The following is an 18378-nucleotide window of genomic DNA, read 5'->3' as shown; positions in this document are numbered from 1 at the left end:
GTCAGGGAGAATGGCCAGATTTTGGTTTAGGTTGGCAAGTAGAAGGAACGTGGGATCTGAAACTGATCCGAACAGTGGAAGAATATTGTGCTGTGAATCATCCGAACCAGTGGGTCTATATTGCTACGTGGGAACGGGTAGTTAGAGAAGATCCAGGTTGGGTTCGACAGTGCAGGAATGGCAAATGTATGGTGGTGAAGAAGGAGGGGAAAAAGAAGGAAGTTTTCCAATCCAATGAGGAGGACTACCCAGATTTACAGTTGAGTGTACAGGCTAGACAACAGGAATTATTGCCGCCACCCTTGCCACCGCCCCCCCCCCCCACCCCAGGGAACAGCCCCCGGTGCACCTACACTAGGAACGAGACCCCCACCCTACTCTTCGGAGTCAACCGAAGCGGCCAAGAAACACTATCCTAGCCTAGAAAAATATCAGGAGGAAACAAAGGAAAAGAAGAAGTCACAACGGATGCCCAGTGATGCTTCTCCGGCACAAACTCGGAGACATGGAGCTCCGGTGTGGTCTGGTGATTCACCGACCGGACCGGCCCTCCAGATGCCCTTGAGAACGGTGCCTGTGATAAACAACAGGAATGAGATAGTTCAAGCATACCAGGTAGTGCCTTTTAGTAGTAGTGACATTTTGAATTGGAAAAATAATACTCCACCTTATAGTGAAGAACCCCAAGCTATGGCTAGGCTATTGGAAGGGATTATGGCAACCCATAATCCCACCTGGCAAGATTGCAGACAATTGTTGAATATGTTGTTCACATCAGAGGAGAGAAGAGCAGTGTTGAATAATGGGGTAGCCATAGCCCAGGTTGGTGCCCCACAAGATGGTGATGCAGCCGAGTGGGGAGCACAGAGGTTTCCTGTGGAAATAGATCCCCAATGGGACACCGCAGAAGAAGGACATTTGCAGAGACTGAAAGGATTCCAGCGTATATTGGTAGAAGCGGTAAAGAGGGGCCCGCCGCGACCCGTCAACATTGTAAAAATTCAGGGAGTGGTACAGGAAAAATCTGAGTCACCAACAGCCTTTTTGGAAAGGCTGGAGGCAGCATATAGAAAGTATAGCCCGTATAATTTGGAGGATGAAAACGGTAGGAGGGCGATTCAACAGTCTTTTATCAGTCAAGCGGCTCCTGACATCCGGAGAAAGATTCAAAAGCAACCAGGATTTCTAGGAAAGACTATGAATGAATTGTTGGCACTCGCAGATCAAGTTTATATGGCGAGGGACCAGGTAGAAGAAGAGAAGAAGGACAGGAAGAAGAAGCAGGAATACCAAGCATTAGTTACCATGATGGAACAAAGTGCAAGTGGACAGAGAGGAAGAGGAGGATATGCCAGAGGGGGACAAGGAGGAAGAAGGGGCCCCCCTCGGAGGTTAGGTCGAGACCAATGTGCTAAATGTAAGAAGTTTGGACACTGGAAAGGTGAATGCCCAGAAGGAAGAGAAGGAAGTCAGGAAGGACCGAGAGAAAGAGGAAGGCCTGAGAGAGGAAGAAACCCAGGAAGGGGAAGAGGGCGTGGGAACTACGTACCTTTTCCTGCAAGAGAGGTGATAGCTGCAGCAGCTGTGATGGAAGAAGAATGGGAAGATATGGATGGAGGAGAGGAATGAGGAAGCCAGGCTCTTGTTTTGTTGGACCCCGGGGAGCCGATGGTCACACTTGAAATCGGGGACCAACAATTGGACTTTTTAGTGGACACAGGTGCCGAAAAATCAGTAGTAAATACAAAAATTAGTCCACCAACTCGGGAAACTACGAAAGTAATAGGGGTGTCTGGGAAGACCCAGAAGTGCCCCTTCCTTAAGGAACGCACCTGCAATCTGGCCGGACATCAGGTCAAGCATAAGATGTTATATCTCCCAGACTGCCCAGTCCCTTTATTGGGAAGGGACATTTTATCAAAATTACAAGCACAACTCCAGTTCATGAAGAATGGACAAGTGGAGCTATCATTTCCCATGGAAGAGGAATGGAGACTGTTTCAAGTTAGGATTTTTACTGAAGAAATACAATGGCCATGGCATGAGACTCCTTTAGTGTGGGCAGAAGATAATCCTCCAGGATTAGCTAAATATGTTCCACCGGTGGTGGTGGAAGTGAAAAGAGGAATGGGGCCCATATGCAAGCCACAGTATCCCGTCAGTCGAGAGGCAGTGCAGGGGATCAGAAAGCATCTAGAGCGACTTCTGCAGCATGGGATATTGGTACCATGCAGTTCCCCATGGAACACGCCCCTGCTCCCAGTCAAGAAACCAGGAGGACAAGGAGAATATCGCCCAGTCCAAGATTTGCGGGCTGTAAATCAAGTCACCGTTCCCCTAACCCCGGTAGTGCCAAATCCATACATCATGATGAGTCTAGTACCAGCATTTGCCAAATGGTTTACTGTATTGGATTTAAAGGATGCATTCTTTTGCATTCGATTGGCCCCTGTATCCCAACCGATCTTTGCTTTCCAGTGGGAATCTCAGCAGTCAGGGCAAAGGACCCAGTATGTTTGGACACGCCTTCCTCAGGGGTTCCGGGACAGCCCGACCATTTTTGGTCAAGCCCTGGCCAAAGACTTACAGGATTTTGTAATACCTAAGGAAGAGGGAATTTGGCTTCAATATGCAGATGACCTGCTTATCGCTTGCCGGACACTAGGGGGCTGTAAAGAGCATACTTTGAGATTTCTCAAGACATTGGAAGAAAAGGGTTACAAAGTGTCAAAGAAAAAGGCCCAGTTGTGCTGTCCCACGGTGAAATATTTGGGGTTCCATCTGACCGAAGGAAAGAAGATGTTAGGAGCTGAAAGAAAGGAAGTTGTTTGTGCCATCCCCACTCCCAGTACCCGGCGACAGGTGCGGGAATTTTTGGGATCAGCAGGATATTGTAGACAGTGGATCCCCAACTACGCCGTGTTGGCTAAGCCACTGTACCAGGCTACGAGAGGTGGAAGAGAAGATCCATTTGAGTGGACAGAAGAATGTCAACAGGCATTTAAGGCATTAAAAGAAGCATTGATGTCATCTCCAGCATTAGGACTGCCCGATTTGGAAAAACCATTCACTCTGTTCGCTGCAGAGCGGGAAGGAACAGCGGTTGGAGTATTGACCCAACCACTAGGTTCATGGCAAAGGCCGATTGCCTACTTGTCAAAGCAATTGGACACAGTGGCTCGTGGATTGCCACCTTGCCTGAGGGCTGTGGCAGCATCAGTAGATTTAATCAAAGAAGCGAATAAATTGACCCTAGGACAGCCACTGACAGTTAAGGTGCCCCATAGCGTTAAGGCACTGTTAGACATTAAGGGACCGCGCTGGCTCACAAGTGAGAGGTTAATGAAATATGAGGGATTGTTGTGTGACAACCCACTGGTGACCCTGGAGACTTGCTCCACTCTGAATCCGGCCACCTTGCTCCCGACTCCAGGAGACACCACGATCCATCAGTGTGCCCAGGTGATGGATGAGGTATTCTCCAGTCGACCGGATTTGAAGGATGTGCCACTAACTAAGGTGGACGACACTCTGTTCACAGATGGAAGCTCCTTTATGGAAAATAATCAAAGACACTCAGGTTATGCGGTTGTTCGGTGGGGGGGAGAGACGCTGGAAGCAGAGTCACTGCCCCCGGGGACGTCTGCCCAGAAGGCCGAATTGATTGCCCTGACCCGAGCGTTGGAATTGTCAAGCGGAAAGCGGGTTAACGTCTACACAGACTCAAAATATGCCTTCACCACCCTCCACGCACATGGAGCACTGTACAAGGAGCGCGGGCTCCTCACGTCTGGAGGAAAGTGCGTGAAACATGCTGGAGAGATTGTGGATCTCCTGGAGGCGGTTTGGAAGCCAAGGCAGGTGGCTGTGATGCATTGTAAAGGGCACCAACGTGGAGACGATCCCGTAGTGCAAGGAAATAGGCAGGCTGATCTGGCAGCCAAAGAGGCAGCTAGGCTGCCCTATATTGAACATCAGGTAATGGCCCTACAGGTAGAATTAACTGAACATAACATTACATATACACCAGAGGAAGAAGAATGGGCCTTAAAGGAGAAGGGTCAGTGGTCAGGAAAACTCATAGTGATGCCAGACGCCCGTGTCTACGTCCCTAAGGACTTGGCATGGCACTTAGTCCAACACATGCACCAAAACACACATTTAGGAAAAATGGCATTGGCAAATCTGCTAGGACGACAGTTGTATATCGATGGATTACATAGCCTAACGGCAGCAGCAGCCCGAAGATGCTGGACATGTATCAAAAATAACCCCAGAGAAGGACCCCTCAAGCCACCAGGAGTCCAACATGTGGGTGGGGTACCCTTTGAAGCTTTAGTCACTGATTTTACAGAAATGCCCCCATACAAAGGATACAAATATTTACTGGTGTTCGTGGACACATACACAGGATGGGTGGAAGCTTACCCTACAAGAACTGAGAAGGCTGTAGAGGTGTCAAGAGCTCTAATGAAAGATGTTATTCCCAGATTTGGCATACCCTTAGAAATTGGATCAGATAATGGCCCCGCATATATTCAACAGGCTGTGCAAGGATTATGTAGAATTTTGGGCATAAAATGGAAGTTACATTGTGCATATAGACCCCAATCTTCTGGAAAAGTGGAAAGAATGAATAGGACATTAAAGGCTCAGCTTGGGAAACTTTGCCAAGAGACAGGATTGCCGTGGACGGTGGTTTTGCCCATGGCATTATTAGGAATCAGATGTACACCACACAAACGGACAGGACTCTCCCCTTTTGAAAGACTCTATGGACGACCCCCTTTGAACTTGAAGGGAGCTTTAGAGACAGGAGCTGAGCAGCACCTCATAGGAGAGAAACAGACATTGGCCCAGGTTCAGGCTTTGGGCAGACAAATGCAGCAGTTAGAAAAATACATTTCTGAATTGAACCCACCATTCCCTACCACACCTCTACATTGTTTTTCACCAGGTGACGAGGTTCTGGTCAAGGATTGGAAGATTGAGCCATTGGGACCCAAGTGGCGAGGACCCTATGTTGTGCTCCTGTCTACCCCCACTGCAGTGAAGGTGAAGGAGATTAAGCCGTGGATACATTACACCCGTGTAAAACTAGCACCTGAGGAGTGGCGGACGGAGCGAGTTCCTGGTGAGGACCTGAGACTCAGGATCATCCGGCAACTCCCTAAGGGGTCAACAAGGCCATGAAGCTGATCCCTTCGGGTGCAACGGAGCGTCGGTGGTCAAGTATGTCGCAGCATGGCCCAACAAAGGCGCTCTCCGGGAGATGGTGGCTAGACATTTTGAGAGGAAAAAGTGGGAGACAAGCTATGAGGAGGGGAGGAAAGCGCACTGTGCTTGGTATATTATTTGTGCTGAGTTTTATTCTCTCTTTTGGAAAAAGAGCACATGGGAATTGGATAAAAGAACATGCCAATTATATGTTTGAGCAGCACGGGAAAGAGGTAGCATTAATATATGAACACCCCCTCACCGTAGGAGATTTTTCATTTCTTCCCGATTTAATTGATGAACCACAGATTGTGTTGGAGGGATTGTCCAAGGCTCAGGAGGGTCCACCTACCGTGTTTTCTAGCATACCGCAAAGGATAAATAAAACTCGGTTTCGACGGTTTAGATACCATACCTCCACCAGGGGTTTGTGCTTCTGTTGTGGAGGATCGGGAATATGGAATTCTGAGTGGAAACACTGGGGAACTAGGCAGGCGTTCTTTTCCCGATTAGGCAATTATTCCCATTGTCGAGACCGGTTCTATCTACATGGACGATTTAATACATCTTATGTCTCACGATTAAATCTAACCGCAACCGAGTGGGCTAGCATGTATCCAGATTATCCCACATTTAGTGTGAATGATTCTATTGAGGGCCTAAAATCTTATATGAACATACTGCAACAATTAACCCAACTGAGCCTAGGTAAAAGCCTCTGTCCGTTATGGCAAATTAGGGATCCAAATCTATGGTTTTTCTTTGATAAATGGGCCACAAATTATCACCCCGGCAACTACCAGTGTGTCGGTGTGGGTTATTTGACATTCCCAGTTCAGGTCTTACACAAAGGGCATCAGCGCCTGAAACGGGACATTGTGCAAACAGGCCCTCTAGGACCAGAATGCTCGGATGAGGTCATTATCAACAAGGCCCTGTCAGGTTCAGAAGCCTCCCGTGTAGGAGGAGGCCTGATCACAGGCTTGTTGACACTGGGTGCTTACCCAGGGATTGTAGCTCAAGCAAACCGTAGAAGTGTTCTAGGCCTGACTTGCCGCCTTGAAAAGTCCATAAATGCCACTGGTAAAATTTTCCGGGAAATCCAGTCTGAAGTAGAAGAAATCAGCCAGATGGCCCTACAGCATAAGTTGGCCCTTGACTACCTACTGGCGGCCAGGGGGGGGTTATGCGCCATGGTTAGAGGACGTTGTGTAGTGAAATTTCATAACTTGAATAATACTATTGAAGATGACATCGAGTCATTACAAAAGTTAATTTACAATAATGTCCAGGAGATAGAAGGTTGGTCTCCCTTCTCCTGGGTGACTAGCTGGTTACCCTCAATAGAATGGTTGAAGAACATATTGTTGGTAGGGATTTTAGGATTGTTCATTGTTCTCATAGTTATGTGTTGCACTCCAATAATGATGCAAATGTGTACTAGGTGTGTCACACAATCTTTACCTGAAAAAAAGATAGCCATACTCCAAGCCAAGCGGGATTGGATGGAACCATAATGCTTTGCTTCAGCTTTTGTACATGCGCTTCGCAAAAAGAAAATGGGGGAGTGAGGCGGGGGGGGTTAAGGAACCCCAGGAAATACCATATATGGGCAGAGATGGCGACAGCTAGCGACCCGGGTGCATAAACTCACAGAAACATGTGACTTCTGGGAAATCATGTGTTTCTGAAGAAATGAAAGCTAAAGAAAAACAAACAGAGCATGCGTACGCAGGCGCTCTGAAAGATTTGTGAGCACGGCACAAAAAGGGTGCAGCCGGCCTGCTAGTCAGCACCGATTGGGCAGCGTCACAACTCTAAGCCAATGAATTTGCTTGTGGGCGGGCATAACCCGAACCCTGTAGTGTGTATAAATGTTCACTCAGCATGCCACTGGGCGGTTCCCCTGGAGAAGCACTTACTTTGTGCTAGGGGGACCCCTAGTGGCCATTAGCGAAATAAAACTGCTTTCTGGGAAATTCCTTCAGTTGTCCGTCTTCAAATTCCTCCACTGCGCCAACAAGAACCGTAGCACGAAGGTTCCGCTACACCCCAAAGAATAAGACCTAGCAGGGGTTTGGGGGATTGCCAAATATAAGGCCTCCCCTGAAAGTAAGACCTAGCAACTAAGGCTGCAGCAGAGTTCCATTGGGAAGCATGGCTGCCAGGCAGAACCAGCACTCATACACACACCGGAGGGAGGGAGGGAAAGTGCTTGCTTTCTGTGCCTCCCTCCCTCCCTGCCTTGCCTTGCCTGTTCCCCAGCAGAGGCTTGAAAAACCTTCCCTGCGCGCTGCCGTTTCTTCCTTCCTTCCGTCTCCCTCCTGGCCATGCTGCCTTGCTTCCCAGAGGCTTCTGATTGGCTCCTGGAGCCAGGGCAAGGGAGGGTGGGAGGGAGGGAAGGAAGAGGGCTTTCGTCCTGCTGCTTTCGCTCCTTAAAGGTACAGGACGCATTGGGATTCTCCTCTCATCTTCCTATCCTATGCCATGAAACTGATTATTTTATACTATTATTCTATTGCCATATTATTATAATCATATTCTGTTACTATTATATCCCATTATTATATTATCCTATTAATATATTTTAAATCATTATATTATATTTTTCTATTATTATTATTATATCATTATATTATTCTATTATTATTCTATTATATTTTCATATTATTATATTATTATTCTGTTATTATTAAATTCCATTTTATATTATCCTATTAATATATTTTATATCATTCTATTCCATTCTATTATTCTATTATATTATTCTATTATTATATTATTATGCTATTCTGTTATTATATCCCATTATTATATTATCCTATTAATACCATATTATCATTTTCTGTTATTATTATATCCTATATTATATTATCTCATTAATATATTGTATATCATTATATTATTATTATATTATCATATTATTATTATAGTATATTATATTATTCATCATTCATGACTACATTGAAACTAGAATAGAGAGAAATCAGCGTGGAAACCTTGTGAAACCTAAACTGCAAGAGGTACCATAGATTGTTGCACATGTAAATAATGGTAGTAACAAGAAATTCTTGATAGGATTCATAGTTTGTCTGGTTATGCTGGTTTGTGATGACAACTACTTTACAGTGTATATAATAAATGTTCATTTTGTTGTTCAACAATAAATGTGAGCTCTTCTTCATGGAAAAATAAGACATCCCCTGAAAATAAGACCTAGTGCATCTTTGGGAGCAAAAATTAATATAAGACCCTGTCTTATTTTCGGGGAAACAGGGTAGATTACTGGGTAGCAGCTCCCATAATCACTTGGCTGTGCTGCTTAGAAATGAGGGACGTTGATTTTGAGAGGGCCACAGTTGCCAACCACTGCTTTAAAGCTATGAAATAGCACTTTAAAAGGAATCAAAATGGATTATCAAAAGCTCTACCGTCAGATCTTTTGCGGCAGTTTTTTCATCAGTACGTAAACTAATTCACAAACAATGCAATACATATTCAGAAGAAGAAAAGACAAGGAAGAAAAAGAAAAGGCAACATAACTATTTTAGTTAACATTGCAAAATCTCTTTAATTTTGGGGTGGGGCATGGGACTAACAGACATCTTAGAACAGTTACTTTTGCCTTCTTACAAATCCATCAAAGATGAAACAGGCGCCCTCCTTATCTTGACATCCCCAGCATTAATTTGAAACATTTTAATTTTATATGTTACCCTTTTAGTACTATTTGCCGCTAAGTCATGTTAAGAGAGAAAAAGTGGCATATAAATAATGATAGCAAATATGGGACATTTTTGACAGCTTAAATGGGGGTGATAGATATTTTCTTGTAAATTACTACACAAAGTATATTGTATATCTTTGGACCACATTTTCTCCATACAGCGAAATGAACATTATGCTCAAAATTTGGCACTCATTTTATTGTGTATGCTTTTACAGGTTAATCTTCTGTCTCTAATTTCAAAAGCCACTCAACATGCTTTTAAAAATTACTTGGTCATTGTCTTTCCAAATTTTAAATAAAACTCATTTTCTCCAACATCTTATGGTCGCATTTATCTTGATTAAATAGGTCTTGCATGTTTCTACTTTGAAGTGTTTACTGCTTTGGATGCAGTCTTTCCCACTCTACTACATTTTTGAGAATTGATCTTCCCTTTCTTTTGCTCTTATTGGCATATATCCTGCCTTTCTCCTGACATGGGATCTAAAGCAGGTTACAAGGATGTGAAAGATAGCACTAAAAACAGATAAAGGGGTTTTGAAAAGTTAAAAATAATAATTTAAAGCAATGTAATAAAAATGACCATAATCTTCATTTGCTGGAGAGGAGAGAGAAAATCAACCTAGCCTCCCATGGAATGGAGCATCCATCAAGAAGGCTTTTCATGGATCCTCTCCAGATGGCCCTGTGACAATGGCAGACCTGGGAGACATATTGAGAGGCAAACAGACTTTCTATCTAAAGCAGTGATTACTAACCTTTGGTCCTGCAAGTTTTTGCGACTTCAGCTCTCAGCCAGCTTACTAGCTATTAGGAATTGTGGACACTGAAGTCCAAAACACCTGGAGGACCAATGGTTGGGTATCAGATTGGATGAAGGCAAACAAGTTGAAGCTTAATCAACATGAAACAAGATGCTCCTGAAAAAAAAAATACAAAAGGCAAACCAGGTAACGGGAATTCACCCTGTGCAGTATAGATTACACGAGTGAGACACGCTTGCAGTTTGAGTATATGACTGGATTTAGTACTGGTACTGACCAGGAGTGCATCAGTATTAGTTAACATGCAAGTTGCACACATTATTTGAGATATCTGATCTGCCTACAGTGATACAAGCTTTAGTTATATCCATTTTGGATTATAGTAACACACACTTTTCAAAGATGTGTTTGAAAAGTGCTTAAAAATGTATTTGGCCCAAAGACGTGCAGCCGTACTATTTGCCAAGGGTGATTTTCTTGCTACAACAGCTCCATTGCCTACCAGTCTTGATTGTGGGCACAATTCTTCCTCTTAAAAAGAAATATAATTGAATATTTTTAAGAGTGGCATAGAACTATGACAGAGATTTATGTGGCATGGCTTATTCTAAAATTATGCCTAATGGCCTGCTAAGATGTAAAGCGATTAATTAGATGATAACATCTGTAATGAATGCTTTCTAAGATCATTCTTAATAATTTGTTTATATCTAGTTCTTTATTTTATTCAGGGAATCGGACATAAAAAAGAAGGACAAGTTGCACAAGATGAAACAGAGGAGGAAACGAAAGAGAAGCCAAAAAATGAAAGATGCTGCTATAAAAGCAATGGGAGAAAAATCAAATAGACAGTTAACTTCAAGTGATGAAGACTCATCACAGAGCGGATATGAAGATTCAGAAGGCAGCGGAAAACCAGCATTTGTGTCTGAACATTCAAATGAGTCCAAAGAGGGTGGTGAAGATGGCTCAGCCAACAACAATGATGTAAAACTTTCTATGTTGAAAAAAGAAAGCATCCTTCTTTCCAGTGTGGAGCATCCAGTGACTTCAGGCAATTCACCAGATCCAGATGTTCTTGCAGGAAACAATAGTTTGTCTGTAGCAAGTTTACCAGCTGTTCTAAAGAAACTCATAATTGAACAGTCACTTGGTGATCATGTGTCAAATGGAACCCAAAGTTCAATCTCTGAAGAAAGCAGGAGCAACATGCCAGAATATAACCATCCAAGCTGTTCTCTAAAATTGGACCATAATGGTTCAGATAATAGGATTGGCTTAACCAATATGAAAGGCAAAGATGGACCCACTAAAGGTGCTGTTGGACTGAGCCTAGAAAGTAAACAGTTAAGTGACAAGGAAGAAGCAACCAGTCTTCATCAGCATGATGTATCACAGAGAAATGAGACAAATACTTGGGCTTTCTTTTCTTTTGACATGGTTGCCAAAAAACCATATGTAAACTCTGATAAAAGTGAATTTAGCCGGATTTGGCTTGAGGATACATCTAAAATCATATATGATCAAAGACCAAAAAAAGTGAGGAAATCTAAAAAGGCTTTCTCAGAAACTACAGCAGAGCTACTTGATCATGGATCTAGTAAAGAATTCACAGAAAACAAAAATGATGAAGCGTTAGAAGAAAATAACAGTTTTACTAGTGGTCCTGTACCATCATTATTAACTAAGAACACATGGGAAATGCCATGCACCATAATAGATAATTTTTCCATTGAATCTGGAACTAATGGCAGTGTTAGCAATGATGTAACCACACTAATCTCACCACACAAAAAAGGAAAAAGCAAAAGGATCTTCAAATTGGCCCCCAAGTTTGATGTACCCAGACAGATTCCTGTTAGAAAGGAAGAGAAAATGGTAAAGGAGGTAGCTGTACTGATGAAAGAAAACATTTCAAATGAAGACACTGGAGAAAATAGCAAACAAAACCTAGGCCCCCTATCTTCTGATGCTGTAGAAAATGTTTCTCAACTTAATATGGAATATCTTTTTTGTAATAATTCCAAAGAACTTGTGAAACAATCTGTGGACTCAGCAGCAAATGCTGCTCCAGTTCAGATGTGTCCTTCTGTTTCTTATGAAGCTTTATTGCCTTCTGATCGACCGAGTGTAGAAGCTAACACTGCGGAAGAGGGTGACAAAGTACTTTCAGAAGTTTCAACCAGTCAGCCAGATATTTTGTGTTCAGTTAAAGACCTAACTGGGTGTCTTACAGGGTCATCTGCTGAAACACTAGAAAACACACAACAACTTCATGAAACAGGATTAAAAGTCGCTTCCCAAATCAAAGATAATCAAGATCCATTAAGTGCTAGATCCAGTTTCTTGGGGCTTCCTATATCACTAACATTTGCCACTCAACTAGTAGAACTTTTTGGTTCTCCAGGAGTTACATTGGGTAATTACACTACTTTTTATGAAAAGAAAGAAAATAGCAATGCTTAGTACAATTTTCTCTAAACAATTTGGACTGCGGCTTTAGGTGTTCCTATCTTAGCAATTGGAGGCCCCCAGTGGCACAGCGGGTTAAACCACTGAGCTGCTGAGCTTGTTGACCGAAAGGTTGGCGGTTCGAATCCGTTGAGTGGGGTGAGCTCCCGCTATTGGCCCCAGCCTCTGCCAACCTAGCAGTTCAAAAACATGCAAATGTGAGTAGATCAATAGGTACTGCTTTGGCGGGAAGGTAACCATACTCCACGCAGTCATGCTGGCCACATGCCCTTGAAGGCATCTATGGACGCTGGCTCTTCAGCTTAGAAATGGAGATAAGCACCAAATCCCAGAGTCAGACACAACTAGACTTAATGTCAGGGGAAACCCTTTACCTTTACTACCTTAGCAGTCATCTACAAGTTGTATCTTATCCATTGCTAGACTTATGCCCTTGCTTCCTGGTAGAAATGTAAACTTATTACATGCTTTTGAGTAATGATGGCATCTATTTTGGAACAAGAATTGAAAAATCAATCGAATGCAGCATACTTTTTCAAAATATTTGTTTTAAATAGTATGAAATCTTTTGTGTGGCTTTATCTTTTCTTTTGATCATTCCCAGTTGATATTTAAATTATACTTATTTCACAGTCTTTTATGTGTAGATTCCATTCATGAGGCCAACTGCATGCTTGTTTCGTGTCAGTAGCACCACAGTCTTATATTTTCCAGGCCATTAACTGAGGGTCTGAATTTGCATGTTGAAGTCTTGCATGATTTTTTAAAAGTATTTTAGTAATATTTTATATGAACCTGGATTTCCAACTGTCATCAGGGTGGATGTTCAGTGTATTGCGTCAATACACATTCTTGAGACATATGTTTCTTCCAGATATCTCACAGTAATAGGCCTATTATTTGGGACCTTTTAAGTCTAGAGGTACCTAGCGCTGGACCACAAAGGCCCAGTTCATTATGTCATGGTCCAAAATGAAACCAACTGCCTGGTGGGGTCTCCTTCTCTGAATGTTTTCAAAATGAGGCTGGAGATATCCTACACTGAACAAGGAGTTGAACTTAATGACCCATAATGCCCCTTCCAACTCCATGATTCTAAGACTATAAAATCACACATTAAGCAGATGTTATCAACTGGAAAATATTGCAAAATTATGTTTTTGGGATCATTGAACAGAGCAATGCACAGCATATATGTTAAACAATGCTGTAATATTATCTTACAAAATACTTAAATGTTAAAGTCATGTTGTATTATAACTTAAAGCTGGGCCTTTACTTTGAAATACATCATTTAATACACTAAAGACACTGATTTAATGAAAAAGTGAAGACAAAGCAGAGTCGGGCTTTCTTACAGACTTTTCTGCAGTACCTGTACTTGGTCTTGCATTGTGGTTGCAGAATTAAAAAAATTGGAGACCTAAGCATTGCAGCAAGAAAAACACACAGTGAAGTTGTATTTTGTTCTTAATATCCATACTCACGACTAAAATACTGGTTCTGTATCCGGTTTCAGCGAGATGATAATTTTTTTCTGACAAGGTCTCATAGCTGAATCATTTGCGGATCTTCACTTCCAATATACTTACAGCCACTTCTGCTTCAAACACTAAAGGGTTCAAGTTTTCCCAGTGCCTTTGCAGCTTCTGAACATTCACAATACCTGCTAACAGATGAAATGTTATACTGATGTGGGGAATTTAGCACTAAACCTGTTCAATTCTCACTTTCAGGATTGACTTCCCAGAATATTTCAGGGAGGTTAAATAATGCATATATGTATATAATCCTTCTGTCTTGCTTGCTGTCTCACTCACACTCTTATATGCTTTCTTTTAGTTTTTCACCCTTTAATGGCATAGAAAAAAAATCAGAGCTAGCTGAGAGGGGTTTTCTCAGGTTAAAAATAAAGCAATTTCCACATTTGCTTTTTTTGACTTTCACAGGGGTCTGTTGCCCCTAACGCCAGTTAATGTGTGTACTGCTTCTTGGCAGGGGATTGGACTGGATGGCCCATGAGGTCTCTTCCAACTCTATGATTCTATGTGGTGAGCTGGCTATAATGTATTAACACTCATGCAGATACCTCCAGATGTCCAGGCCATTAACTGAGGGTCTGAATTTGCACAGGCAGTCCCCAAATTACAAACATCTGAGTAACAAATAACTTCTAGTTAAGAACAGGGGTGAGACAATAGGAAGTGAGAGAAATCTATCTCTAGAAAGGGAAATTCACCCCTAAAAGGGTTATAATGGGGGAAAGGGGTCTCTACTGAAGCTTTTTCACCAATCCTTGTCTACAGAACAATGTACAAGAAGTGAGGTGAAATCTTCTGATCGGGCACAGACAGCAAGACAAACATCACAGGGATGTTAACTCTTCCCTATGTTATCCAATGAATGAATGAATGAATGAATGTATACACACACACACACATATATGTATGTGTGTATGTGTGTGTATATATATATGTATATATGGCTAGGTTACACTACAGAGCCTTGTTCGTAACTTGGGGACTGCCTGTATTAATGACTGAAGCATCAAGTGTTGACTGCACATGTCATGAACGATTAATGATCTAGCTCCATTTATGTCATTTGCAGATCTCCTAATCTTTCAAACACTGTTTATGTTAGTGCACCTATACAACTGCTCCTCATTATATACGGGTTAAGGAGAAATGAATGGACACACTTGCATGTGCGAATCGTCCCTAGAACATTCTAGTCTTTAAAAGTAAATGCCAAGCTTACTTCTTGGTTCAATAATCATGTAATACAAAAATCTTATCTTGTAGAGACCTTATTACCAGATGATTATGTAGTTCCCCTTGAGTGGGAAACCTCAAAAGAGATCTATTTACAGTGGAAGATGTCTGTAGAGGTATGTATGTTAGTTTCTTTACTAGTCTTACTATACAGGCAATCCTGAATTTATACCACAATAATTCCTCTTGCTGGAAGAAGGCAAGGATACATGTAACATTTCTCATTTGCTTTTTAGAAGAAACAGAAAAATAATATATTAAAAGAAGAAGGTTCCTTGACAGGTATGTACACATTTTTTTTCTTGGAGGAAGTATGGATACATTCTGAGAATGATAAATTATTATAGCTACATTTATCTATATAATTTATCAGTGGGTTAAACCGCTGAACTGCTGAACTTGCTGACTGAAAAGTTGGCGGTTCAAATCCGAGGAGCGAGGTGAGCTCCCCCTGTTAGCCCCAGCTTCTGCCAACCTAGCAATTTGAAAACATGCAAATGTGAGGAGGTAACGCTTTGGTAGGAAGGTAACGATGCTTCATGTAGTCATGCCGGCCACGTGACCTTGGAGGTGACTATGGACACCGTCGGCTCTTCAGCTTAGAAATGGAGATGTGCACACACCTAGACTTAATATCAGGGGGAAACCTTTACCTTTTTTACATTTATCTACATTTTTGTTTTCATTTGTTTCTGTGGAATTGGCACCTAGCGAGCTGACTGAAATATGAAGACAGTATTTGATCAAATGAATACTGTAATGTGCTAGTAACTGTCATGGGAGATTACACTCTGGCTTTCTGGCATATCCTGCATATTTAGAGCCTCAGTATAGGGCCTTCCTGGTGTATGTGTTACAGAAGCATGGTGCAAAAATACTTCATTTCTTACTAAGAGCTGCATATTGCAGATAAACGTTATTATTGCTGGGCGTGTCAGTCTAAAATAGGATATTACCAATCATCTAATAGAGATGCCCCTGCAGTCCAGATGGTATAGGTGTGGTCTTGAGATCACTGGGTTTACTTTACAAGCATAGTTGCTTTGAATATAGGAGCTTGGGATAGTGATAAAAATGTTTTCCTTAACGAATGCTTGCTATCTAGGTCATGCACACTTTCTCACTCCATGGAATTATTACAAAGCTTGTAAAATTCTTCAAGAATTAGGCTAGATCCCCACAACCGAGCCAGTTCCAAAGACTTAAAAGTTATTTAAGAACAGAGGAAAAGCTATCCTAGATGACTGGATAAGGCTCTTTGTTCTAAGAATAAAGGGAAGCTTCTACAGAAAGAACTGTGCGCACAAAAGGCATGTAGTTCTATCAGCCTCAACAGGAGATGGAAACCAGAGGCATTTCCCTTTACCTTCTGGAGAAGGAGGAGGATCCTTGTTATCCCACAGTGGTAAAACCATGTAGGACTTTGTTTTGGTTATGCTGTTTCTTTCTTTGTAAAAGATGCAGGTGACCTAGAAGAGCCAAATAAAGATGAAGGCGAGAGAGAAAACTCTTCTGAACTTAACCAAAAGATCTCATTGCAAGAAACATTGTTTTGACAAAATCTGCTTAGATACCAAATTCAAGCAGCAGTGGTGATCTATTCTGAATTTTCGTCTAAAAGTAAACATCAACTGCTTTGTGTAGAAAGGTAACAATCTTAAAAGTGGAGTCTATTTCTTCTATTTTGAATGGCTTATTCTAAGCCTTGTTGTATGCAATATAGTTTGAAGAGAATTACTTTAATATAGAGTTGTAGAAACGTGATTTGTATTACATTTCTTGGGATTTTTACAAGAGTGTATATACACATACATTTTTGTTCTGTATTATTATAGATATTTGTGCATTATCGGCTAATTCTAAGCCTTGATCTTTTCTGCATGTGAATATCTTCTGTCTGGGCCACATAAACTATCTAACCAGCTTCTTCTCTCCACACCCTAAGTGTTGAGAGAGAAATTTTGGACCAGAAAAAAATGACATAGGAGGAACAAACACTATAAATACTGTATATACTTGAGTATAAGCCGACTCGAATATAAGCTGAGGCACCTTACCATGAAAAACTGGGAAACCTTATTGACTCGAGTATAAGATGAGGGTGTGAAATGCTGCAGCTACTGATAAATTTCAAAGATAAAAATAAAAATAGATATCAATAACATTACATTAATTTAGAGATCAGTGGGTTAAATATTTTTGAATATTTACAAAAACTGTAATTTAAGATAATAAGACAAGACTGTCCAATGCTGATTACCTATATACTCGAGTATAAGCCGACCCAAATATGAGCCCACCAGGACCCTCACTAGAGTATAAGCCAAGGGGCGCTTTTTCAGCCCCTAAAAAGGGATGAAAAACTTGGTTTATACTTGAGTATATACAGTAACTATTTATTTTGCTTACCTTTTGTGATTCTTCATGTCAGCATAGATCTAGTATTATGAAATACTGATTGCATTTAATGGTATCTGATGATCGTTTCATGGTAGCAGATTTATACGTTGCAACAAATTAAAAAGGAAGTAAGGTTACTCTTGTATTTTAGACATATTTTGAGAAGATATAACTCAGCAGGAAAGTCAGTAATACTTGGTAATATAGAAAGCAGTAAGAAAAGTGTGTGACCACATTCCAGATGGATAGACTTAAAGAAGCCAGAGCCCCAAGTCTACAAAACCTAAACAGGGCTGTTGATGAGAGAATGACTTGGGGTTTCTCATTCATAGGGTTGCCATAAGTCAACAGTGAGCTTTTTCATCTGTGATCTTTTAAATATTCAGAACAGGCATTAGAGGTTGTTGGTTTCATAAGGTTTGCCTATAAAGACTGATCTCACACCCTCTTTTCCATTCCCTGTTTAGTTCCTGAGGTTATTCTGTCCATTTCCCCTTTTCGTCCATTGCACTTAGATTTACTTCATTCTTTCCCCCCTTGAATATTAGTCATTGTTATGTGGGCAATGAAACATGCCTACTGATGGCACACTGCACATCATAAAATAACAACCAGTGAAAGGTTAACTAGTAAAAGGGAGAAAAATCTGTGTAGAGGACAATGTTTGTCACTTTCCTAGCCAGAAGATAAAGTACTTCAAAAGGTATTGACTGAACAATAAATCTCAGCTAATTACAAACACTGTAATTATGCATGTGCGGATTGCATTCTGAAACAAGTGTTAAACTTTGCCGTAAAATAGGTGTAGTATTTGATTGGATATTTTTTTTCTTACTTGGTTTTCTTTTGTATTACAGAATTGTTCACTTTTTCTTCATCATGGATGGACTCCGGTTAACATCCTGCTGTAATAATTATAAATGATGAGGAAAAACACAAAGTATAGGTTGATGATCCTTTTACCTAGCTTCCCATTCATGTAGCCTCTGAACTGGGTTCTGAAACAAAATTAAGCCCTGAA

At 41.4% G+C, this 18378-nt stretch overlaps 1 protein-coding gene across 5 annotated transcripts in view; it reads left to right on the top strand.

The window, feature by feature from the left end:
* Positions 1-18378, top strand: part of LOC100559189 (NEDD4-binding protein 2-like 2) — a 36083-nt gene extending 17705 nt beyond the window's left edge. For 2 of the 5 annotated variants that reach the window (XM_062974707.1, XM_062974706.1), the window contains exon 7: positions 4958-7199. In XM_062974707.1, the coding sequence (XP_062830777.1) occupies positions 4958-4961 (4 nt within the window). In that variant the 3' untranslated portion in view covers positions 4962-7199. Of the gene's footprint in view, positions 1-4957; positions 7200-10442; positions 12131-14987; positions 15074-15193; positions 15240-16415 lie in introns of those variants that run through there. The other 3 variants (XM_016992613.2, XM_062974704.1, XM_062974705.1) reach the window with 3 other exon arrangements.

The sequence above is a fragment of the Anolis carolinensis genome, chromosome 3 (genome assembly GCF_035594765.1).
Source record: "Anolis carolinensis isolate JA03-04 chromosome 3, rAnoCar3.1.pri, whole genome shotgun sequence".
Taxonomy (NCBI): Eukaryota; Metazoa; Chordata; class Lepidosauria; order Squamata; family Dactyloidae; genus Anolis; species Anolis carolinensis.
This window is presented reverse-complemented; position numbering and strand designations above follow the sequence as displayed.